Source organism: Ambystoma mexicanum, chromosome 8 (assembly GCF_040938575.1).
Source record: "Ambystoma mexicanum isolate Mex_15411 chromosome 8, UKY_AmexF1_1, whole genome shotgun sequence".
In the NCBI taxonomy this organism is placed as follows: Eukaryota; Metazoa; Chordata; class Amphibia; order Caudata; family Ambystomatidae; genus Ambystoma; species Ambystoma mexicanum.
In genome coordinates, this window is record NC_090929.1 from 499,112,472 (window position 1) to 499,139,631 (window position 27,160).

The 27,160-nt window shown below is 44.2% G+C and overlaps 1 protein-coding gene across 6 annotated transcripts in view; it reads right to left on the bottom strand.

Moving 5' to 3' along the window:
- The window catches only part of NADK (NAD kinase), a 798,433-nt gene that overhangs the window by 54,855 nt on the left and 716,418 nt on the right, over positions 1-27,160 (bottom strand). For all 6 annotated transcript variants that reach the window (XM_069610162.1, XM_069610161.1, XM_069610163.1 and 3 more), the window contains 2 exons: positions 18,821-18,929; positions 18,242-18,327 (listed from right to left, as the gene is read on the bottom strand). In XM_069610162.1, the coding sequence (XP_069466263.1) occupies positions 18,242-18,327; positions 18,821-18,929 (195 nt within the window). The remainder of the gene's footprint in view (positions 1-18,241; positions 18,328-18,820; positions 18,930-27,160) is intronic.

Genomic DNA, 27,160 nt, shown 5'->3' on the forward strand with positions numbered 1-27,160 from the left:
CAATGTGCTGCCTTTAAGAAAAAGCAATCTGAAAAAACATCTAATGATCTAATGATTTATTGCTTTCTAAGAAAGCTCTTGAAACTCATAATAAGCTAGAGATAATAGTTTAAAGGGAAACAAGCCATTTTTGTTCTAAAACAGGTAAGGCACCTGGCCCAGACAGATCTACAATTGATTTTTTTAGATTCTTTTCTGAATCTTTCTCTCCTAAACTTCTTGAACTTTACGATTACTTTTTCTCTCAAGATAATAGTTGCGGTTCTTTTGGGGAAGCTTTACTGATTTTTACCTAAACCCAGTAAGGATTAGTCATCTAAAAATTATTGACCCGTCTCTCTTATCAATTCTGATTCTAAGATCTTTCCCAACATTTTTGCTAAGAGATTAGAACAATTTCTACCTACACTTCTCCTTATTTATCAGTCTGGCTTTATAAAGGTTGCTATTCTTACTCTAATTCTAGATCATCATTTAACATCCTATCTCATTCCCAAAAAACATAACTTTTAGCTTTCCTTACTCTAAATGCAGAGAAAGTCTATCAGGTTTCTTGGTCATTTAAAATTGCGTGGTTTTAGTCCCACTTTTATTAGACTTATCACTATTCTTTATTCTACAACTTCTATTAGAATTTTCATTAATAAATCTTTATCTCATTAATTTTCAATATTAAGAGGCACTCGCAAAGGGGTTCAATAGTTCCCATTAATTTAGCTCTTGAACCATTTTTACAAAACAGACAATGAAGATATTTCTGAGATTTTATATGGAAACAGTTAATATTAATATTTTAGCCAATGCTGATATTTTACTTCATTTGTATGAACCTGCTTTATCTGTACACCGCTTAATATCCTCAATTAATCAATACTCTTTACTCTCTGGATATAAACTTAATTTTGATAATTCCGAAATCTTACCGCTTACTAACGCATGCACTCTTTCAAATACTCACTTACATGGTGTAACTTGGTGCACGCCCTCTATTAAATATCTTGGCTTAGATATTTCTAAAGATTTAGTTACAACTATCACATTAAAAATACTTCCCTTATTCTAAATTAAGTAAAAGAATTAATTTCAAGATGGTCTCCATTATTTAAATCTTGGCAGGGTCGTTTAGAATCCATCAAAATGACACTATCCTATTATCTTAAATTTTATTCTCTACGATACCCGTCTACATTCCAATGTTAAAAAAAAAAAAAAACTTTACAGTATACTCTCCAAGTTGTTATGAACAAAACATCTCCTAGATTTGCAGTAAATAAACTTAAAGTTAACAAAATACACAGTGGCGTTAAATTCCTTTATTTCTTCATACTGGAGAGCACTAATTTTACAACAAATGGTCAGGTTTCTTCATTATGAAAATCAATTAAATTTGGCCCCTACATGGATAAAGTTTGAAATTCAGTTAATAACCCCATTTTGCCTGCCCCATTTTCTATGAACTCCTTTGTGGCCAAGTATGAAACACTTCCCTTCCTTCTAGGTTTTTTTTTTTTTAATTGTCTGGAAAAAAAATCCAGACATTGCCTTTGCCCAATCTGGGCCAGACAATATTTGTATAATAGATGTATTCCGATTCAGCTTGATCCATTCATCTTCAATAGATGGAAAATGCTCTAAATATCAATGTTTCAAAAACCCAAATTATGCCCTTCTGTGACCAACATGGAAACAGAAAAGGGAGGTTTTCCTTATTCTTAGGGCCAAACAAATGAGAGCAAGTCTACACCATAAAATACCTAGGAGTTCGGGTCAATGCTAGTATAAGAACACGACAGGGAAGTTGCTCTAAGAATCACTGTGCAGAGCTTGGCGCATCATGCCTTGATCCTACACAAGTAGTACAGGAAATTCTATGCTACCGGTAGTCACCTACCTACAGAAAGTGATGCCAATTCTCATCTATGGAGCAGAAAAGGCTCACAATTTAGCTTGGACGATTTGGGACCTTTTGGAAGCCACCTTTTGGAGGAAAGTGCTCCATCTGCCGCCCTCGTTTCCAGTAGCTTTGATAAGGAATGTACAAACTGGCTCTTCAGTCTCTACACTCTAAGGTGTTGTGGAAATCGCTGAAGCTATATCGTAAATCAATTCTAGATGACGATCTCCCACCGGTGGCCATCTTGGGATCAAACTAGGCTGGCTCACACAATGACCTGCTTAACTCATGGAAAACTAAATGCAGAGCTTGGATCCAGTTTCTCGGTTCCTGAACACAAATTTTGAAGATGAATCCTGTGCAGATCAAAAACAAAATTCAGTGGAACGTATGGACCGTAACTCAAGAGAAGAAAGCTCATTACAAACTATCCATCAAGTGTCTGGTAGAAAGACTTTCAATAAATCATACCTCAATACCTGGTGAAATTCCCTTGTCCGCGTTTTAGAGATCTTTTCTTGAGACTAAGACTTAATCTCCTTCCCACAAGAGAGATTTTGGGACAAAGGAAACAGCTGAAGGGACCACCTGTGATCTGTCATTTCTGCGAGGATCCTGCACAAATTGAAACTTCAAGACACCTGTTGACTGAATGCCCGAGCTTATCTAACATCAGAAATAAATATCGGTCCAGCCTGCTAGATGTTCCATTATCATTGGACATGGAAGAACGGCGGAACCTGCTCTTATTGGGAGAACATAATAGGATCATTTTAACGATGATGTCGTTCTTGAAGGAAATCATGCCCACTCCCAATATCAGAACATAACTGATTGGCACTTGTCTGCACTTCCCCTCAATCCATTTTTTACAGGGAAAGTGGGGCCAGTATCACCCTATACCTTGGCTCTTCGCCCTTGATCTATCTAATTGGTCTCTTTGGTCTGGAAAGGGCAACTCCAGTGGTGGATTTGTTTCTTTCATCTCCCCATGGAAAAAACCTGGATATAAATAAGTCAGTGCCTGATCTGTTTTTCTTACCTCCCCATGTAAAAACGTGGACAAAGTCGAGGAAGCACTTTGTAGGACCGATCTGTACATTTTTATTTTGATGTTCAATAAAATGTGAAAGGTTTATAATAAACCAACCACTAATAAAAATAAAAATAGATGGAACTGGTGGTATTCATATAAATCATCTATCCCATAATTTGAGATTCCTTTACCACTTCTATGTCTAAAATGTAACATTCAAGTCTCTGATCTTAAATTTTCATCGCTCCTTGATTGTATCCATTTCCAAGGTTTTACATAACCCATCTCAAAATTCTTCCTCTAAAATGTTGACATTAATGCTGGCTAACTTTTCCACCAAAGCTGCAAAATGTTACTCCTTTTTTAAAAGAACTCACCCAGAGTAATCTAGAGAACTCTAGTATCGTTAGACAATAGAAGTATGATTGGAGTTTTCAGCTCTCACTTGACACTTGGAAATTATCTGGACTCAATATTACTCTACTTCAGTTGCTGCCGATTTAGCTCAAACTATTTGTTTTATTCTACTTGGTGCTTATTGGACTTAGAGAATTGCTAAACTATCCAGTAATATCCCAAAACTGTGTTGGTCTTGTCAAGCACCTAATGCAGATTTTGTACATTCTATCTTTGTATGCAAATGTGTTTCTGCATTCTGGGAAGAAATATGGAACCGTCTACAATGTATCTTTGTTTTCAATGAACCTCGTACTTTATGCAACTTAATGATTGGTAGGTCATATAAGATCAACCCATATGAGTTTGAACACTTCACCTAGCTTGTTTGATCTGTTTATTTGTATTGGTTCTCATATCATTTCCTCTAATTGCAAACATTTTGAAAAATGGTTGTTTCCAAATTTGAAGAAATGTAAATGTAATTGGTTTTCTACCAATAGCATTGCTAAATTCAACAATAAATGGGATGTTTTTGTTAAATACCTCAATCGTGATGAGTACTTTAAAGGAGGTTTAAATGTGTTGCACAATTAATCTCCCTATTGTTTGTCTGTTTTGTCCCCCAGTTTGTCTATGTTAGCTTTGACCTTTTTACAGAATTACATTTAATGTTTGATATAAACTGTTACATGCATCTTATTGATAATCACTAAACCGATTTGTCATACGTTTTTCACTCACTACACTACTGCTAATTCGTTTTAATATTGTACTCATTTGTGGAATTTTGTTAATTGAAATAAAAATATTTAATACAAATGATTTAAAACAATACATTCCTGCTTTGCTTCCATGTTTCTCTGTCTGGCTGGGTTTCATACCTGGAGGTCGTAAAGTAGGGGGGTGTCTCCTCTGATGTCTCTTGGGTTACATGAAGAAAGAATACTCACCTGGCTTCATAAGTGTGTCTTGCCTTTGAATTTCGTCCCATTATTTTATGTGGAAACATTACACATTCTAATCTCCTCGAAAAAAAAACTTGATTTTTCATGGGCCCCCCCTTTGTTCTCTATGGTTTTACACCAAAGACTACATTTTTACCTGTTAATCATTAGCACATTCAGCATAATAAACCACTGTACTGCACACCTGTCAAAAGAAATGTATTAAGACATAATTGATGACTTGTTGAATTCTCACTACCAATAGTTTGCGCTATGACCTGTACAGAGCCCCATTGCTCCAAGCTAGGTTCACACTATAAAACCATAATAAGAAAAACATCTGATGCTTTTACCTATATCTAGGAGTCTATTGTGACCATTTACATCTGGTGTTATAAGCCTATTTATTATCAAAAGTATGGTGAGCTGTGGGCATGGTTTAACCCCTTCACTTCCTTTAGGGACTACACATATGGATTGGATTTACCAGTGTATTCTGTTTTATTGTGCATTAGAGGTGTGGGGAATATTGTTTCAGTTGGCCTACTGACCTTGTGGACTCTGAACAGGACTATCTGGTGTATTTTACTGGCATCTAGGGATCCCCTTTTCTTCCCACCCCATTGCATTATACTGTATAGGGTTTACCATCAGTTATAGACATTGGTTTTGGGCGTGTAATGGGTCTTACCTATGGCCTGTTACTGTTTCCATCTACATGGAGTTTACACCATGTGCTGCCCTACACTTAGACTTCTAGTGACTGTGTGTAACTGTAAAAATATGTACATTTGTCAGTATACCAGTGTAGTTTAATTTCTTCAGTTGGCATGGGATTAACTGTACATATCAAGTAGCCTTCTACCTTTCTCTGAGTGAAATCAAGACTGCTCTGCCAAAGCTACCAATAGAGTTAGTTTGCTCTATTTTTGGTTGAAACACTGTCTTACCCTTGAGGCTGTATTATTTCACACCCGTTGGAATCGGAAATCGTTGGAAAAGTCACCCCACTGATGAGCATAAAGACAGTTTCTTCCTTGTCTCCCTCGCCTATAAAGATACCATTATTATGGCCAAAAAGGAGTCCTTTAATAACCGCATTTTACAAGCAGACTCGAACACAAAAGAACTGTTTAAAATTCTAAAAACTCCCCAGCCACTCCCCCCTGACACCTGCACTAAAGACAGTAAATGGTGCGCTAACATCCAGTCCGCCTTACTGAATAAAATCTCTACCTTACAATCTAAAATTAGAGACAAACAAGACAGTCTGAAGCTGGACAACCGCCCACCCACCCCTGTAAGGGTTGTCCCTCTAGACTCTCCCATTAGTAAACCTTTTGCCTTCTCCCCACTCTCTACCGCTGAGGTAGAAGACATCATCAAGCGAATCAAACCCTTAAATTGCCAAGGCGACCCGTGCCCTGCTCCCATCATTAAGGAATCTGCCCACGACTTGGCCCCATTCATCACGGCCTTCATTAACTCCTCATTTAAAGAAGGCGTTGTCCCGGACAATCTCGAGGACGCATGAGTGATCCCTTTGCTTAAAAAGCCATCCCTTGACCCAAGCATACCTACCAATTTCAGACCCATAACTACCGTTCCATTGCTGCTGAAGATCTTAGACCATGCAGCATACCTACAGATTCAAGACTACTTGGAGTCCAACGATCTCCTTGGTCTACGGCAATCTGGACTCCGCCCCTAGACATGGGACGGAAACTGCTCTAATAGATTTAAAATCTCAAATTGAGGACCTGAAAGACAATGGGAAATTAGCAATGTTACTTCTCCTAGACCTTTCCGCGGCCTTCAATCTGGTCAACCACCAAATCTTATGCAGACACCTTCACTCTGCTGCCCACTTCTCTGACTCAGCCTCGCAATGGATCAAATCCTTTCTGATTAACAGATCCAGGAGGGTCTTTTCTCCTTCCACAGCTGCTGACCCCGCTCCAATTCACTGTGGAGTGCCCCAAGGATCTTGCATGTCACCCACACTTTATAACGTTTTCACAAAACCGCTCTTTGATGTACTTCATTATCTGGGTTTCTCATATACCAACTATGCCGACGACACCCAGATACTCATCCCCATCACTGGTGATCATCTATGTGACACTAAGGCTTTGAACAACGTTTATCTGGTCATCCAGGCCTGGATGGCACAACACAAACTATGCCTTAATGACGACAAGACGGAGCTCCTCATCTTGGGCTCCTCGCAACGTCTTAGCAAACTAGATCCGTCTTACCAGTCATTTACCATTGGAAATACCATCAAAGTCTCTAAAGACACAAAAACTTTAGGTTTCTACCTTGACGCCTGTCATGCCCTCCATCCGACCCACCAGTGATCCCAGTTCCCCCACGGCCCGGATTCACCCCCCACTTACCCTCCGGGGCTCACTTTGGCGGTCCAGACCAGCTCGCACACAGCTACAGCAGCAGCTTCACGCTACCACTCCACAGTCACGACTGCGACCGTTTCTTCATTGGCAGCTGCCGTGTAGATTAAGCCATCAAAAGATCAGGTTCGCTTCTTTGCATCGTGCTGCTGGCTCTATCCGATCGCGTGACCTAAACTCGCTGTCACGTGACCGGAACTCGCGATCACGTGACCCGGACTCGCGATCACGTGATCAGGAATCAAACGGTACTTAAGCAGTGGAGTACTTCAGTACCGCGCTTCACAGCTGTTTTCTCCGAGACCCTGTTTGGCCTGCATTTTTGTCACCTTGTGTTACGATTGCTCTTGGACCTGGCTAACTCTTCTAGGAACTCTTTTGGATCACGTTATATCTGTGCTTTTGGCTTGGACTGATACTCTTGGCTCTTGACCTCGGATCGTTGTCACGGACTTCTCTTTGGATCCCGCTCTTCATTGTTTCGTCAGCTTGGACTGCTACACTTGGCTCTAGACCCTGGATTGTTGTCACAGACTTCTTGTGGATTACCCCTCTCCAAAGAATCTGGAACATTGTATGAACTACGACTCATCACCACCCTTACCTGCAATTTGGGTCAGTCCGGCTTGCAGGTCTTCCCCAGGTGAGGTCTGGTGTGACTACCAGTAAGTGCCTCCTCCCCGGGACCTTTAGCCTTCTTGAGCCCCAGATTCCCTTCTTCTATCAATTCCTGGTAAGATCCTTCCTGTTTATTGGTTACCCGTGCTTTACCTTTCTTGCTTGGTACTTAACACTGCTTTCCTTTACAGCTTCCGTGGGGCTTCCAGTACTTCGCGGTCCTGGATTCTTCTCCACCTGTGGCCTCAAAGGTTGTATAGGGAGTGAATTTATCATTCTCCCTGTGCGGCACTTGGGGACGGAGGTCTCACATATCTGCATGACATTCAAGTTACAACAACGCCACTCTATCCTTGTCTCGGCAAACAAATGCAGTCAGATCAGCTTCTGTTTACACATGTAAACTTATTGCAGCTGCTAGACCGTTTCTGACTACTCCAAACAGCGTCACCCTTGCCAGAACACTCATGTCCAAAATTGACTACTGCAGTGCCCTCTACCTAGGGACTAGCCAAACCAATCTGAATAAACTACAAATTACCCAGAACAATGACATTAGGGCTGCCTTAAACATCCCAAGAAACCACCACATTTCCGAATCCAGAACTAACCAACACTGGCTTTAAGGACAATTAGAGAAGCTCACTGAAAACACTGGCCCTCACGCACAAACACCTTGCCAACAAGGCCCCCCTCTATCTCTGCAACCGGCTTTCCCTCCATTCCTCCACTCGCCCTCAAAGAACGACCCAGTCCCACAGCCTATCCATTCCCAGGTTCAAACTCCAAAAAGCGGGGGCACGAGCTTCCCTGTCCTAGCCTCCAAACTTTGGAACACCCTCCCGGCTACCATCAGATCCGAAGGCTCCTTCAACGCCTTCAAGTTGAAAACAAAATCCTGACTCTTTGAGCAGAACTAAATTGCTCCCCTCACAGATATCCCTGAGATCCGCTCCTTGTACAGTTTTGGTTTCTTAAACCTCACCTGTGATCGCTTCTGTAATTCATGTGTATATCTATGTCTGCATACTATTCATGTATATAACTTTGGACGCTAGTCTTGTATATAACCTTGCCTGTATATAAATTGTTATGAAATGTATATTTGCACAAGTTGCGCCAGGATGCCCCTGGGCCGGATGGTGCGCGTTATAAATAAACAAAATACAAATACAAATACCCCTTGCAAGAGGGCTGTGGAAAAACCTCTGTATAGGCATGGAGAGAAGATGGAGGAAAGAAGGCAATCCAGAGCGGGTCAAGCAGAATGGCAGGTGGAAGTGGGGAAGAAAGGTGACGGCACAAACACCAACACACAGATACAGAACACTTAGAGGGATGTTATAGGTAAGAGTAATGTTACAAACTGTGCATGACTGGGATGGGTGAGATCGGTATGTTGATAACCATATCTGTCAATTCAGTGGTTTGTCGTTTTGCGATCTAAATAATGTCTTTTTTCAGGTTAAGTATTTTTGGGGGATTTGCTTTTTTATTATAAATGTTGCCATTCCAGAATAATGTCTTGCTCTGGGTAGCTATACAGCAAAGGACAGCAGATGCATTATTGCAAACAGATGCAGTGCAAGCCGATACATGTGCTGCTGTAATTGAAGCTTTGCTTTCATCTTTTACATAATTCATTTGTGACCAATCTCTGTTGAAATACCACCTTCCCGACCAATGTGTTCATCAAACTTACAAAACGCATACAAGTTGAAAAGGATTATTCATAAAGTGTAGATGATATATTCCATTGAAAAAAAATATCCACTATTTTTCTATGTTATTGAGATTTGTACCGCACACTGCTATATATATGAAACATAGGAGGGGTGTTATGAGTAACTCTTTCTGTGTAGAGTGAGGAGCAAATGGTGTGTGTGTGTGTGGGGGGGGATGTTTCCCTTAGGTGGATCGTTCTATGTACCCTGGAGATGTTTTGATTCCAGATGGGAGACCTGCTGATTCACGGGAGGATCTTGAGTGTTGTGGCCAGTGGATGGGTTTACCAGTTGATTGGAGAGGAGTAGATTTGCGGCTATATTGGTGTGGGCTTAGGGTTTAGTTTAGCTTTTTGTGTTGGTGAACATCTGTTAAGTTGGGGTGGGTAGAAATAGGAGTTTCTTGGTTGGTTATGACTCAGCCATGGCCCTCATGCAGAGTACATGTACAAAGACATGCATACTGAGGAAACTGTAGAAGCCATAAATCCAGATGAAGTAAGTTACAGGACAGATATGCAGGATGTAGAGAATACACTGGTCCATAGGTCTGCTGTGTCGCACAGAAATAAATACCCCATGCAGTATGAGACTTTATTGGTGGAGTAGAATGAAATAGTTTTACCTGCGATACAGTGCATTTCCAACCTTCCACTTGCTGAACCATGAGTAAGGCCTTGAGATGGAGAAGATGATGAAGCCAGTTGCAATAGTGGAGGGCCAAGACCCTCAAGTTAGATTCCCGTTTTTAGATCCCCATGGTCCCACTGGACAAAAGATACATTTGGGGGTGGAGGTGGGGGGGCAAGATAGTAATGTTAGATGAATGGAGCAATGGGAAGGAGGCTGGCTGGCCAAGGAAGGTGACAGCAGAGTTCTCAAATAGAGAGGCAAAGGGAACTAGGGGAAAGTGTGTTTGGGGTTCACAAAATGAGAGCAGGAAAAGAATGGAACATTTTACAGATGTTTGTTTCTTTGGGTTCCTGGTCATCTACCTCTTCATGTTGCGATGGAATACCGGTCCTCTTTTGATACTTGGAACAATCACGAATGGATGTATTCTAACTGAAACTTGTTATCTTGGACATATGTAACTGCTTAACAATGTACAGTTGAACGTTATTAAATATGTTTTTCTTTTTTTTAAAGTTAGACTCCTGGTATTTACCTGCATCCTGGAGCGATATGAAGGGTGTGGAGAGCCAGGAGAAGTTTCCCAGATCGTAACTATGCAATGTTGGATTTTCATGTATGCAAATCATTCTAACAGATTACCAGTCTGTTGCTGAATCTAGATTCAAACCTCAAAGGAGATGGGGCGGGTCAAATCAGTGTAAGTGGAACGTGTATCATTTGTAGATAGGATTGTGGTTGTTGACTTAGGAGGGGATGAAATTCAGATCAGTTGAATGGACGTTCAGCGAGGGTTGAAATTGCCAGTTGTAAAAAAAGAGGATTATGGTCTGGAGTAGTGCATATTTCCATGGCTAAGTGAAACAGGACCCATGACCGGCTCCATTTGTTCCCTCATGTTCATGGAGCAGTTGGGTTATAGAAGTTCAGTTAATGGAAAGCAGTCTGGGGTAGATTAATGAGGCGTAATGGGACCTATATATCCTGTTTCTGGAGCCCCAATTATTTAGAGATCATGGCAGAGTTATTGCCATGCGATTTTTTTCTGTCAAGACGCTCATATTGGAACAGAGTGAGCATGGGAATGAGATGTAGGTGAAAGATGATACATGAGAACAGAAGGGGCAGACGGAAATAGTTTTGCCTAAGAGTGGGAGGAGGGAGGAGGAGGAGGATAGAACGGACCGGGATAGCATGCATTACTTATGAGACTGAATGGGAAAAGAGGGAGTTAACAGAACACGCTTATTCATGAAAAAGGGTTGGGAAAAGCCAGGGCTTTCCTGAAGAGTAGATGGTCTTTTAGGTGGAGGATGTTAAATGGAAGGGAGTTCCATATTTCATGTGCTTTTACTGAGAAGGAGGAACCACCAATTTGAGGGGAAATGGTTACAGGAATTCTGCAAATTCAAGCTGGTAAACAGTCTCTACACGTTTGTTGGACGCAAGACCCCTCTCATGCCCCCTTTTCAAAGAATGCTAACTGCGCCCTTTAGAGAAGTGTAGAAAAGTTAGGGTAATGCAGATAACTCAAAAGATTCCAGCCTTGAATTTCCAGGTAGCCCGGTCAAGGACATTGATCCAAGAGGAGCCACTTCTCAAAACTGTCCATCATCCAGCTTTCCTGCGTAGGGAACTTAGTAGATCTGGTTCTAAATCATGAGTAAAAGGGAATTTACTTGTGTGCACTGTTTCAACACACCAACGTGCACAGCAACACCAAGGCATCCATCACTGAGGCATCACGAAATGTCTCACCACCAGAGACAAACACAGACACATCATACTAGAGTCTAGAGTAGGGGTCTGCCACCTATGGCTCGGCTAATGTTTGTCAATAGGAGCCCATGAAGCCTCAATATTGACTCTGCTTGCTAGGACTGATAGGAGTCGTCGTCCAAAGCATATTAATAGCCAAATGTTGCTGACCTCAGAACTAGGGTGTTGGGATGTAGCACAGTTAATCCCCTCTGATTTATTACAGGAATTACCAATACTACACACAACTTGCAAGACTACAGCAGTGTGAAATTCCTCCAACAGTGCTACAGAACACCAGCAGTAGTAGTAGCCTTTCAAACTACGTAGAGCTTTCCTTCAGAAATACAATATCACTGCAATAGCACTCAAGCAGCAAGAGACTCCTCCACAAGTACTCTGTGCTCTGGATCTTAGTAGCCCAACGTCAGTGTTACAGAATCCAATGGGCAGGTTTTTCACACTAATGGGTTCCTACATCACTGATGGGGCACTGCTGATGGAAGCAGGAGAGGTAAGGTGGCAATGTAGAGTTATGTTGGTTGAGGGAAGAGGAGAAAGTCGCTCACAGCGCTTTCCGAGACCAAAATTAGGCTGGTTGTCCATATGATGGTCACTTGAAAGCAATGAGGACCCCACTTGAACTAATGCAACCATATAAAGAGGTGTTATCTTGACAAAATAGGATGTAGTCCGGAGGCCAATATTGGAGAGACTAAGTTAGCGAGAGGTCTACGTTCTGCTGAGCTCCAAGTTGCTGATGTCTATCTACTGAGAAATAGTCACAGAAACCACCAACGTAACAAAGAAAAAGCAATGGCCTATAAATCAAGACACTAGAATATATGCTTTCTACAAGCCCACGGGCCAAGAAACCCACGTGGCCCAAAGGGAACTTTCCTAGTCTCCAAAGTGCCGAACCCACCATGCCTTGAACTTTGTGATGCTAAAAAACAAGCCGACAATGATACTTAATTAAACTGTCAATTAGATGTTAAACACCCAATTAATTATCCTTTTTAAAGAACATGAGCATTGCATTAAAGGCCATTAGACAATGTGTAAAATAGATTAGCTCTTCTGTTCATTGCAAACCTATTCTTTTACTGACTTGACTCCCTCAATGGTGCCCCATGGCCCCACTTTCAATTCTGCTGCCCAACTCCCCTGCCACCTGTATTGCTTGGCTTTTACTCTTGAGACATTGCAAAAAGGGTGAGCTCTTGCTTGATACATTTAGATATCAATAGAGAAAGAGTGAAGTATCCAGTAATCTGCAAATAGCAGAACCTTTCTACTTCACTATGAACGTGCAGCCCATATTTGGAAGGTTCTGGAACTGGTTTTAGATGTTGCAGTAAGGTTATATCTAACAGCATGGAGGGGGCCTAGGGTACAAATAGCATTAAGCAGTGGTTTGGGGGCCTAATACCTCGCTTCGTTTGGGCCAAACATGGCTCAGGCTAGCCAGCAGTTACTGGTAAAGCCCACCATATCCCAGCCTGGTGCTTAACGCTACATTGTATGGTGAAATAAAGTATATCCTGATTTCTGTTACTCTTGTCTTCTAGTGCCCAGGACCATTGAACCCTTCCGTTCCCATGGTTTGTGGCTACAGAACCACCTATGTGAGCAATACTCTGATGGGAGTCATGCATATGCAAGCAGGAAAGTTTCTAACAATACTGCACACAGAGGGAAACATTGAATAAGACCTCCCCACATTGCTCCTATGCTGCAGACCACACAATGCACTCCCTCTCGAATATCATTAAATCATTGCAATTTAAATAATGCTTAATTGACTTGCATTTAATAGTAATAAGTAGAGAACAACAAAGACAATACTATTACAAACAGGAATTCGTTTTCACCTGGAGTAGAACATTCCATTCTTCTCAGCCATTCAGAAACAAGAGCCAACAGACAATATTCACCAGTATGGCAATGTTCCTGCAGGGCCCAGATGAATCACCGTTTTACTCTGGGGCCAGTCCCCCTCACCGCAGCTATCCACCACCTACCTCTAATCGCTCTGGATTCTTGCAGCAGGCTGCCTTGTGCCATCTGTATTGCTTGATGCCCTTCTACCTTGTTCTTGGTTGGCTCAGCCAGCCTTTGCCAACCGCGAGGAAGTACTTTTCCTGTGCTGCCACCGAACATCCGTTGTTCAGAGGCTATTCACTTGTGGACCTTTCTTTGGTCCTGCCAACCCACCTCTGCATAACACGGCGACCAATTGCCAATAGCAATATTAGCCATGGCTGCAGGAAATATATTAGCTCTTTGGTTTCCCGATTCCTCAATATTGCCTGCAGCTGCAGGAATGAGGTTATCATCTCAGGTTTATGTCAACTGTTTGACCAATGACCCACTTCTAGATGTTGCTGCTGTAAAAGGATTGACTGCTTCTGCGTAGTCTACTTTTCCAACAATTTTGCTTTCAACTTGAAAGTGTAGTAAGAGCCAAGAGATCGTTTCAGCTCAGCAGTGATCACATCGTTTTGATGCGGTTCCAAATGCTCCTGTGGAAGAATGGAGGATTGGTGTGTGAAGTGAAGAAGCCATGTTCCGATTCGATGTGAGTACTTAGGAACATTGTGTGAGTGGATGGGCATTTCATTCAAAAACCTGGAATATGGTAAATGTACTTGAGTAATGAATGGCAAAATCTCAGAAATGGCACGAGTACTTAGACATATGATAGCAACAGCTCTCTAATGGTGTGAAAATCTGGGCATATAGCGCTTACATCTGGCAACAGTGGCATTCCAAAAGGACAGCACATGCGCAATGTGCTCACTGTGGGAACATGATGCCATGCGACAAGTTCGGCACCCAGGTTGGGTCCTTCTGAGCATCAGTGGGTAGTAACACAGACTATCACAATGTGTAGAAGCCGTCAGTCTACATGATGCGCTATATAAATTGCAATATTATTATTAAATGATGAAAGTAAAATAGCACCTTATTGAACTAGGAAATTGCGCAAGTTGCTGTTGTCTAATGGCAAAAGTTGGCAATTTGTAAACTTCTCTGCTCTAAACCATTATCCTATCATTTTTCAAACTCCTGACCCATTTGCCTAAAACTTGAAGAGCAGCAACAAACATAATGGATACCAATATTGATCTTTTTCCTACGTACCCAAACTTTTTTTTTATCTCCCAGTAAACAGCATAGGTTGACTAGGTGACTCCATACCACCGGGAAAAGTGTTTAGCAGTCCTGGGATTTCATTTACAAATCAATACATTGTATGATTTAAAGTCTTTCCGTTTCAATTGGATTTACAAACCGTGAAAACAATTATTTCGAAAAGAAACTTGGTGGTATATGGAATGAAGTCAGTCATCTGATCACCATACAACAGCAAAAGGAAAACGAGCCTAGTCCTCTGCCACAAGTACAAAAATGTATACCAATTCTTCCCTCATATATTATGCCTTCTTTTGGCTATTTATTTCGGCCTCCTCCTTTGTCTCCACAACCTCCTGCTCCTCCAGGCAGTCCCTGGCCCCTTTGATTAACCCAACAAAGAAACCAAAAGGACTTAATTTTTGGGAGGTGTGGGCATTCTAAAACATGTGGTGGGGAGTTGCCTCTGGCTGCATCATGGTGGTAGATGGCTATCGGCAGGGCGGGTATCTGCTGCAAGTTAATGATTGTCAAAAAACAAAAGCATGCGTTATGCCTACCAGGTGAAAGCAGGTGAAAGATTTTACAAGCTTTTTCCTGCCCCAGATGACATACCAATCCTAGCGAGAGGCAATATGCAATTTTCCAAAACCTCCTCCCCCCGCCTTGGCAGGAACAGATTTGAGTGGCTTTCTGGATTGCCCAAAGGATGTCCAATGCCACCTGCTTACATCACATTTATCCTTGGCCCAGTGTGGGTTATCTCAAGGATTCCCATGCTTGAACCTTCTATTTAACATTCATTTTCACCCAATCGCCCGTTTTCAATTACTACATTTCACATTTTCAGATAACTCACTAACAAAGTTAAAACTTACAATGTGCCTTCCACCTGTAAACTAAACATCTGCCCTCAGCACATTCCTTAGGTACTACGAATATATTTTCGTTCTTAATTACATAAAAAACATTGTAAGCACTGCCTACTCACGGACTAAAGATGAGGTCAACAAACTTCCTAAAACTAAATGCCGTGCGAATGGTGGGAATGGGTGCGAGACAGCATGTGTACTGTACAGTTGAACTGTAAAACTCCCGCATGCATGACTAGAAATCTTGGTTTCTTAGATGCCAAAATATAAAGTGCCCCAAAATCAATACCATGGCTAGGTCTTGCAGTTTCCAGCTGAAGGTTCTGTACAAAATGGCTTTCTTGTTGTCTATCTGAACCACAGTAGCATCAGTGATACCTTCAAAGTGGGATGTCAGCAACAGACTACATGAAACAAACCTGCCTTCACCCTCTGGAACTGGGCCAGAGAGTGCAGGATTTAATAGTCTTCTCTGGGTCTCAGTCCAACACTTCTGGGATTCAGTCGTGACTGATTACCAGTGAGGCAGTAACAAAATATGCCTGCATCTTAATGTGCTTGGCTTATATCAATCTATTTGTAGCCAATCACACTGAGATGTAGGCAGTGCTCCGTGTAGATGAAACGCCAGCCCCCACCGCCTCGCCCATATCTGCGGTTCTGGGAGGGAGACAAACTCTTCTTCCCTGCTGTTTATCTGTTGCTGAATACCTTCTCACCACTGCTGGGATCAAACTGCAATTTCATGACCTGGAGGAGGAGACCGAAGTCCATCCACCATGCTTGGCTCAGCAATTACCAGGATGGGCTGCTGCCTGAAGGCTCGTGTGACTGGCAACACTCAGTTTCCACTTCGGATTTTAAACTGAAAAGGGTGTTGACGTGTTACCCAACAGTAATGCAGACTTAGACTGGCTTTTCAGTATGGTCAGGAAGAACAAGGCCGCATTCAGTGCCTCTCTTTCTGCTCATAAGACCACTATAAAATGTTAAGTATACCAGTTGAGTGGCAAGCACTGCTATGATGACACTTCCAACAGCCTTTGCTCAGGAAGGTGAAATCTACGCATAGTGGGAGAATCCATGGTAAAAGTAGTAATGTTGGTCCCACAAATAAATAATCCTAAAAATTGCCACGGTTGTTGGTGCCTCAAGTCTTTACATTGCTGTTCACTGAAATTGGTGCACTAAAGGATATTACACTTTAAGTACTGGTGATGGACTACAATATTTCTTATGCAGCACCTTCCTGATGGTCTTGGTACATCGTTGTACTCTGTTTTAGGCCCAAGCACAAACTGTAAAACAAATTGTATACTAGCAGCAGCTGACACCACAGGCCCTCTTCCAAACAAGTGCACAAAGGTCACTTTTAAGAACATAGTATTGCTCACTCATCCAACGTTTAGGTTTTTGTTTTTTAAATCTTGGTGGGGCAGCAGAGTGGAGTCTTAGGCACATTTGGGAAGAGTCTTCAAGGGCTAGATTGGATCGAGAACTTCCCAGCCCACTCGGAAACTGGTGCACAGAGCAACTATCACTTCACTCTCATCCTGGCTATGTCGCTCATCTTTCCCCATAGCCCATTTGAATTTAAATGGGTTCTTAATTCACAAATCTCCATCTCAAGATGAAGTATATTTCATACCTCAAAGTCTAATATCCGCCTGACCCAGTAAAGTGGGCTCATGGTCACCAGACCACTGGTTGTCTCCGACTTCCAGAAATTTAGACCCGGGCAAATGTCTCCTCTGTAGTAGCAGCCATTTTATGGAACATATTACTTAGTGAGATACAGTAGACTGAAAAGAATTAACGCAAAAGGGACTTCAGAAAACCAGATTGCTCCCTTAGTACTCTTATCCTTGTATTTTTCCTGTACACTTAGAAAGATAAATCAGACCTGCGAGCCAACCTATGGAGCATATGAATGCTCAGCAAAACTCTCCACGTGACAAAACAGTGGAATATTGAGAGGGACAAACAATGAAAGCACAACAATATCACAGCTGTATACTTGAGTGATAAACACAGAGCACCTTCACAGGTCATGCATATTCCTTACAAAGTCAAGGCACCAACACATATTGCAAAGCCAAACGCTACAGGCCATCTTTAATATGTGCCCTAGATGTTATTTGTGAGGCACTAAGCTAAACATGCACCGATGCCTGTGCACTGATAAAAAGGCATCTCACCCTCAAATAGTTCTTCTGCTTTGAAGATGTGGCCTTCAGAAGTCGAGACTCGACAATACTCCAAAGGTTGGCCTCCTGAAGGCACATAATCCTTTCCAAGAGAGTTCAGCAAGTTAAGTGGTTATTGCTTAGGTCTGTGCTCATCTTACAGGTCACACGCTCAAAATTAGATGCAGCTCACTCAGCTTTTCATACCTCCAACGTAAACAAAATGAGCACCATTAAACTGGGTTGTATTTACTCCTGTTATTTTAAGTGCCATGAGACTTGTTCTATATAAAAAAAAAAATGAAAAAGTAATTTTTGTGTAGCTGCCGGCACCGTAAGCAAAACTCTTGTCATCTCCAGAATTGTACACAACACTTTGGGTGTGGCCTCTAGAATCTGACATACTTTAGATGGCATACAGAAACATTCCCTAAATGTGGTGTCACTAGTGATGGGTCAATGGAATGGCAACCTCCTAACTCTTCTAATTACAACTTTCCTTATTCAAACGAACATTCCTCGAAGACTCCATACAATGTCTTGAATTACTTACATTAAATTATCAGGCAAGTAGAAGAACGCACATATATAATACAGGTTTGATTTTTTTTACCTTCATCACACTCACCTGGAAAAGTGAAGATGCGTAGAGTAAAGTTCCATCTCCTCCAAGGCAGATGATAAAGTCGATTTGATCGGAGATATCATCAAAATCTTTAAAACATTTTAAAAATGTTGAATATGAAAATGTGTGATTCTTACAACCAATACCGATCAATGTCTATGACAGCTTTTTCCTTGCATAAATATTTCGAAGTTGGTCACCACACAAAGGTAAAATAGGCGTAGCCATCTAGAAAAATAAAATCAAGGCAACACTGCCAACTAGATTATGAAAAACAATTATTAAGTTCCCTGGGCATCTTTCTATCACAAGCATGTAGGCAGAAAAGCATGGTGGATGTGGCTAGCTGCTCAAATGGGTCATCAAATTCAGAAGCCACTTTGGCTTACATGGAGGTTTGGGTGATTTTCTAGAATGGCTGGCAAGGCAAAAGAGAAGTCAGATACATTCCTGGATCACTTGAGTTCGAACCTGTGGCCCACATCTCTTCTCCAATCCCACTTCTCAGCATTTCAAGGCCCCAAATTCAAACATAATAATTACCAAAGACTTCAAAATATCCAATTAATTCTTAATTCTTACCTTCCCGAAAAGTGCAAAATTTCTTCTTTACTGGTCCAAAGCTATCATCATTAATTATGGCTGGGTCTTCCAAAACTTTCTTTTCAACGTAAACAATCATGTTTTTTGCCTACGAAAAGACCAAAAAGTGACGAGCTGCACTGTATAGGTAGAAATACGCACACAAACTGGATGTAAGTTTCAGTTTCAAGATCGGTTAACATTTGTTAGAATCGTTACATTCTCTGTGCCTGTGTCAGCAGAGGGCCATGTAGCCAGGTATCTATTTACAAGGATAGAGCAGGGGCACTGAACTTCAAATGGGCTAGAGGTGGTGAAGAAATTGGTCTTGGCTGAGATCCTGGTTAATCAAGCCTATTTTCTAAGTCACTGAAAATGTGGTTGTGACCAGGGGTGGGGGGGGAGCCAAAATGGGAGGCAATGTGTTACACTGCTCTGACACCTTCCCTGTGAAGAGACACTGTGCTGCAGCGTTGATCCTCCCCACCACAACCCACTTTCTCCAGCATTGGATCTTTCATGGATTCACATGCTTAGATAAATTTCCCGTCGTCAGACTGGGAGCCCTCGGTACACATATATAGCCTTTTCCTATAGGAAAACTTCTGACACTTTTGTGTCCTATCTACGTCCTTTTGGGGCCCGCCTACGCATGCTCCGTAGGACGTCGCGGTATAAGAGCCCTGCCCCCGCGGCTCCCTTCAGATTTCAACCGTCTCCAAAGTAGTGGGATCCCCTCGCGTCGTCTTACTATTTTGTACAAGGTTGTGTACTTGGAGTTGGACTTAGGTGAATTTTTCCTTCATGTCGGGAAAGGCGCTGTTCCGTCCGTGCGCGACGTGCGGCTTGAAAAAAGTTTACGAGGGGGATGGACATATGGATTGTATATACTGTCTCCACCCTCATCATTCGGCTGATAACTGTGACATATGCAAAGGGTTTTCTCAAAAGACCCTCAAAGACCGAAATCGACGGCTGGTGGCATGGTTGAATGATGGAGCAGGGGCATACCCCCCTTCGGAGGTAGGCTCCACACAACCGGCGAAATCATCACACCGCGCTGTATCGTCGGAACCACCGGCGAAGAAATCTCGACCGGCGGAGAAAGAGTCATCTCGGAGTCACTCAGCTAGAGAATCTTCGTCGAGAAAATCGTCATCTTCGTCAAAAAAGCATGACAAGGAAAGGCCGAAATCCTCCTCGGGCGATCACCATAGATCGACTACGAGTCGAGAGTCGAGTAAAAGCAGGCCAAGTGCAGAAAAGGCGGGACCGCCTAAACCACCTGTTAAGCCACCGTCGTCGACGGCGATCCAGTCATCGGCCTCCTCCCTACCACTGACGCATGTGGTATCTACCATCCCACCGACAACGACTGCGACGGTGGCCTTGTCGACGGAGGTTCTACAGGAAGCCTGGAGGCCTGAAGTTTTCGATCCGATCCCTCCGGATACTTTACTGCAGGAACAGGCAGTGTCGCTGTCCTCGGGAGAGGACGAGAGTGGGAGAATAGCTGGCCCGGCAGACCTCGGGCTACGAGTGGTTGACAAGTCGTCGACGAGGGGATCCGGAATTCTGGTGTCTGCCCCCCTTCTCAATCCTCAATCTGTTTTGTCGTTGGAGATTCTGTCCACGCTTCAGTCTTTAGTACAGTCATTGGACCAGAGACTACCTCAGGTAAACCTGCCACAGTCACCCGTCGACGAGCCGGGCCCGTCCACCGACTCACATACGCACGCCAGTCTCAGCACCACAGGCAACCCAAGAGGAAGGTGAGCTGCCAGATTCAGAGTCTGACAGAGGAGCCATGTCGGATATCTCATCATCCCCCTCCAGGGATCCAATCTGGGAGTCAGAGGTGGAGTTAGAAACCCCAAGGAGCCCGGCTCACCCGTCCCCCCCGGATGATATTGCATCATTCCATTCTATGATGGAGAAGGCATGTAAGGAATTCGGTTTGTCCCAGGAAGAACAGAAAAAGGACTGTTTTCTGTTCAACCACATGGGTAAGAGAAGGAGGTCAGTGTTCTCAATACCCATACTAGATCACGTGTGGAAGGAGGGTTTGCAGAAAATGCGTCACCCCTTTTCGGAACCGGCGGTAAAAGGTCGCCTTGAGAAAAAATGTAAGGCCCCAGAGTCTACCCCCAAGTGCTTATCCTCCCAACCAATGCCTGAATCGGTGGTGTCGGCGGCGAGGAAAGCGAAGACACAGCACAAGTGTGTCCTTCGGCAAAAAAGTACTATCCGTGGGAGCAACTACAGTAAAGGCCGCGAACTCTCTGGCTATTGTAGCCAGATGCAACAGAGAAATGTGGCACAGGCTGGCTCCGTTGCTGGATCATCTTCCGGAAGAGCATAGGAAGGCGGCGATGTTACTTGTCCGAGAGGGTGAGGAAGCCTCCAATCACGCAATAAACATCGCGGTTGACCTCGCTGAATCGGGCTTCAAGCAAGTCAACAATGGGGTTGTGTTACGATGACAGTCATGGCTTAAGTGTACCTACTTCAGGCCGGAGGTACAATACAAAGGGTGTCCAGTCAACTGGTCAAAAAAAAACTGGTCGACTGCAATTTGGTCGACGCAATTTGGTCGAAAACCAAATGGTCGAATTTTTTTTTTTATGTATATATTTATTTTTCGGGTTTTCGTTTAGTAAAAAAAGGGGTTTTTAGAGAAAAAAAGGGGGTTGGGGGGGGGACCCCCCCAAAAAAATGAAAAAAAAGGGTTAAAATAAAAAAATAAAAAAATGGTTTTCGATCAAATTGGTTCGACCATTTGTCTGGTCGACCAATTTTTTTCGACCAAATGTCTGGCAACCATACAAAGTATTAGATATGCCCTTTGAGGGAGACCTTCTATTCGGAGAAAAAGTAGATGAGGCCCTAAAGGGAATGAAAGAGGGCTCGGACACGGCACGTTCATTAGGGGCCCTCCAGAGTGGCCGAAGCTACAAGTCTTTTCGTCCCTTTAGAGGGGCTTCAGGTAATTCCAGATTCTCTGCGTCAGGAGACAGATTGTTCGGTAGGTCGGCGTACCCCTCCCAGGGATACAGGCGTGCTTCCCAAACAGCAAACCGACGCCAGAACTTCCAGACCTCCAGGAAGAGACCATCCTATCCGTCGTCGTCGAGAGAGAAGCAAAATAAAGATCAGCAATGACGAGCAACACACCGTTCTGGGGGGAAGAGTATCAGCCTATGTCGACGAATGGGAACGAATAACGACAGATCAATGGGTGCTGGACACAATAAGGAACGGGCATTCTCTACAATTCAAGCGCAGCCCTCCGCACATTCCACCTGCGTTCGTCGCTCATTCCCATCTGAGGGTACTGCAAGATTCTTCGTCGTGAAAAAGCCAAACGGAAAATGGCGTTCCATTCTAGACTTACGCGATCTCAACAAGTCCTTAAAGAGCCTAAAATTCAAAATGCTCACGCTCCAGGAAGTGATCCGAACCGTTCAAGAAGGGGATTTTCTGGTGTCCCTGGATTTACAGGACGCTTACTTCCATATTCCAATGTGTCGGAAACACAGGAAGTTCCTGAGGTTCGTGATAGGGCGGACTCACTACCAGTTCACGGTTCTTCCCTTTGGGCTCAAAATGTAACGCTCACCTGATTCCCGTAGAGGCGCCGGTCTTGACTGGGCGTATACCGTATCTTCAGAGGTGATGTGTAACACACGGCTGGCTCTTTGGGCTGGACCTCTGTGCACTGTATGACTGACTCGACTCGGTAAGATGTCTGCAGATAGAAAATATGGGATTAAGGAACTGGGTTATTGAATGTCTCTCTCTTCTTCCCTTTCTCTTCTCCTGTAGAACCCCAAAGGTTAACGCTCTCACCTTAGGTAAGTGAACGCTGTGCTCTCCATCTGCCTCGGGGCAGGGTGCTGTAACCAGTTTCTTCACTGGATAAGGGGAGCAGGCCTCTTGACTTCAGAGGACTGCTGTCCGTCATTTACTGCACGAGCGGTAAGTTTCGAGTAATTCTAATGTCTTTAAAGTCTTTAGTAATGATGTCTCTTGTTTTGCAGGGTTCCGGCGATGGCGGATAACGGGCTGAAGTGAGTTGAAGATGGAGCCCGTGTGATGAATAGAAGCGCCTGGAAGCACGTAAGTAAGCGCTTGTTGCCTGCTTCACGATGCGCTCTAACTGTCTTTTTATTTTGCAGGTACAAGTTCGGAGCAGCTGCAGGGTGCCGGAATACCCACTGGGTTAGATGTGGAAAGGAGTAATGGCACGTGAGTATTAAAGTTCCCCAATGTCTTTAAACGCACCTTGTTTTGTCTTTCAGATGCGGGATGCAGCGCCGAAGGCCTCCGGAGCGTGCGAAGAGTTGGTAAGCTTTTGTCTTTCAGATGCCGGAATGCAGTGTGAAGACCTCCGGAGCGCACGAAGAGTAGGTAAGCCTTTGTCTTTCAGATGCCGGAATGCAGCGCGAGGCGTTGGTGACAGCCGATGGACCAGGTAAGTGAAGAGCTGTCACTGAAGACCGTAATGCTAACCTGTTCTTTCTGGTCTTTATAGGTGTTGCTGAAGACTGGATTCAGGATGGTAAGCCTTTTTCCTTAGGCCCAGGATCAGATGCAGAAGACACGATGAGCGTTCTGCTGCAGAGGATGCAGAATAACGCAAAGCAAGATTCATCCATCGGTTGTGGTTTAAATAGCCTCCAGTAGTGCTTAGGTGTCTCCTTCCACAGCCACGCCTAGGTAAGAAAAGAGTTCCTGCTTTCCAGAAGAGTTCCAGTGTTCTGAATCTAGGGAGTGGCTCCTGCCCCACCCAACAGGAAAAGTAGTTCCAAACAGAAGAGGATCAGAGGCTCAACTGGCAGGCAAGTAAGCAGCATGGTCTGCTGCAGGTAAGTCCACCCAAGCATTATGAGCCCGGCGCTTCCAGCGCTGGGACTGGGCATATTTATGAGCCTGGTGCCACTGGTGCCAGGACTGGGTCCAAAAGGTCCCAATTGGGACTGGTTGGCACTCGGAACCTGGGTTATGGATCTGCTTCCAAGGGAGTTGGGAAAGCCCTGACATTTTGGAAGCAGAGATCATGACACAAAACCTCCCCCAGAACGTTCACAAAATGCCTGGCCCCAGTAGCGGCCTGGCTAAGAAGGCAAGGCCACCATGTATACCCATATCTCGACGACTGGCTGGTAAGGGGATCCTCCCCAGCGTCGACCAACACAAGTTTGCAAGCCACCATGCAGCTTCTACAACAGCTGGGATTTGCCATAAACTTCAAAAAATCCTCGCTGATGCCATCGAGAACGTTGGTGTTCCTGGGGGCACAGTTCGAGACCCAGTCGGGGCTAGTGAAGCCTTCCCTCGACAGAATCTCAAAACTCAATCAACTGGTGAGTCGACTACGGCGAAACACCAAGCTCTCAGTGAGAAAATATGTTTCGGTCCTAGGGGCCATGGCATCATGAGGCCAGTTCAGGAGTTCCTCGCGGACAGGTGGACTCAGGCCCAAGGATCGTGGTCAGACAAGATAATCATCGACAACGACAAACTGCTTCGGACTCTTCAATGGTGGCAGAGTTTCCACAACCTGAACAACGGTGTACCCCTACAGGAACCGGAGTTCCAGCTGACCATAGTCACGGATGCGTCTCTAACTGGCTGGGGAGCTCACATGGGCACTCTTCAAACGCAAGGTCGTTGGTCTCAAACGGAGTCACTCCTACACATCAATGTGTTAGAGCTCAGAGCAGTGCGATGGGCCTTGAAGGCGTTCCTACCACACATCAAGGGATCGAGAGTACGAGTGCTGACGGACAATACGACGGCCATGTTTTATTTGAGAAAACAAGGGGGGACGCGATCCTGGACCCTTTCCATGGAGGCCCAGAAAGTATGGCATTGGGCATTAAAGCACGAGATTTCCATCGTGGCTCACCATCTCCCGGGAGTGAGGAACTCGCAAGCGGATTCCCTCAGCAGAAGGATTGCCCAGATACACGAATGGGAAATGGACACAGTTCAGCTGACGAAAGTTTTCCAGAAATGGGGTCACCCCCACCTGGACGTCTTCGCAACGAAGGAAAACAAGAAATGCGAGCAATTCGCAAGCAGATGGCCTCAGGAGGGTTCCATGGGGGAGGCGTTCTCCTTCCCATGGACGGACAAGTTCCTTTATGCTTTTCCTCCGTTCCCCCTCATACGGAGGACGGTGCAGTGGATACGCAGGTACAGTTGCCGGGTAATTCTAGTGGCACCTTACTGGCCGAGGCAACCGTGGTTTTCCGACCTGCTTCACCTGTCGCTGGAACAACCAATAGCGTTTCCGAGAGTCCCGAACCTACTGTCCCGGGACAAAGGCACGGTGTGGCATCACGACCCGGACAGTCTCAACCTCACAGCCTGGCTCCTGACTTTTCGGAATTTGGTGCCTTAGACGTTTCGGAGGATTGCCAGAAAATTCTGCAAGCGGCTCGGGCCCCTTCTACCAACAAATCTTACACCTATAAGTGGCGAAGGTTCTGTGAGTGGTGTCGAGGACAACAAGGTCTACACCCGTTAAAGGTGACTCCGGAGCAAGTTCTGCCTTATCTGCTTCACTTGGCAGAGGGGGGTTTATCTTTCACATCGATAAAGGTGCACCTGGCGGCCATCTCTAGGTTCACGAGGAAGAGACAGTCTCCTCTATTCAGCGACAGACTAGTGAAACACTTCATGAGGGGTTTATTTCGAACTTTTCCCCCAGTAAAACGTTTTCCACCAACATGGAGTCTCAACGTAGTGTTGGCAGGCTTAATGAAACCACCCTTTGAGCCTATGGCCACGTCGGACATGAAATTCATATCGTGGAAGTTGGCATTCTTAATTGCCATCACGTCAGCTAGGAGAATCTCGGAACTGCAAGCGTTGGTCGTAGACCCTCCATACCTAAGATTCTTTAAAGACAAGGTGGTTCTGGCAACTAATCCTACTTTCGTTCCGAAAGTTCCTACAGTGCATCACAAACACTCGTCCATTGTCCTCCCTACTTTCTTCGCGACCCCATCATCGGCAGCGGAAAAAGCTCTTCATACCTTGGACATTAAGAGGGCCCTAAAATTTTACCGACATCGTACACAAGAACTCAGGTCTACTCGACAACTGTTCATTGCGTATGGTCCGTCGACGAGAGGAAATGCAATTTCTAAGCAAGGATTGGCTCTATGGGTCTCGTCGACTATTGCTTTTTGCCACTCAAAGGCCGGAAGACCGCTGCAAGGGCATCCTAGAGCCCATTCTACAAGATCAACGTCCTCTTCAGCAGCATTATGGGCAGGAATTCCGCTAACAGACATATGCCAGGCTGCAGCATGGTCGATGCCCCACACGTTTACCCGCCACTACTGCCTTGCGAGGCAGCATGCGGACGAGGTGCAGATGGGAAGAGCAGTCCTGCGCCATCTGTTTCAATAAGGTAAGCTCTACACTGTGGAGAGTTTTTTCTACCTGTTGGTGACCGTATGCTTTATGGAGGTACAGATATATGGGTAAACTTATTTCTTGTGTACCTATGCATTGTGTATTGTTGTGAATGTATATTGCATTGCATTCTCACCACCGTCTTCAGGTTTACTGCTATACAATCTATTCTAAGCATGTGAATCCATGAAAGATCCAATGCTGGAGAAGGGAATAGTTTCTTACCTGTAACTCCATTTCTCCAGCATTGGTATCTTTCATGGATTCACATGTGCCCGCCAGCCTCCCCGGAATGCAATGTATATGCTTGATAGGTTTAACCCTTCCTACTTTGGAGGGGCCAGAATCGGGAGCCGCAGGGGCGGGGCTCTTATACCGCGACGTCCTACGGAGCATGCATAGGCGGGCCCCAAAAGGACGTAGATAGGACACAAAAGTGTCAGAAGTTTTCCTATAGGAAAAGGCTATGTATGTGTACCGAGGGGTCCCAGTCTGACGACAGGGAATATTCTAAGCATGTGAATCCATGAAAGATACCAATGCAGGAGAAATGGAGTTACAGGTAAGAACCTATTCCCTTCTCTCACCTAGGGCAGGTGATTTAGAGTTAGGGCCTATGAATTAAGGATAAAGGTCCACTGCACGTTGCAGCTACACACTGCAATACCTAATAGTCCGAGTAGCACGGCCAGTCAAAAGGGATTTAAATCAGTGCAGTGAAATAATCTCACAACACAAATGTGCTTGTAGATATGTTAAGCATAGGCCCTGGTTGGAGGCTGAATGCACCAGTGATCACTCTTAGAGAACACCTCCGCTGCATTGGAATTGGAGCTGCAGCAGGAAAAGCTAGCCTAGTGCAATGAAAGAGGGTTGGTAGATTGGCTGGGGCAGACACGCACAGAGGAA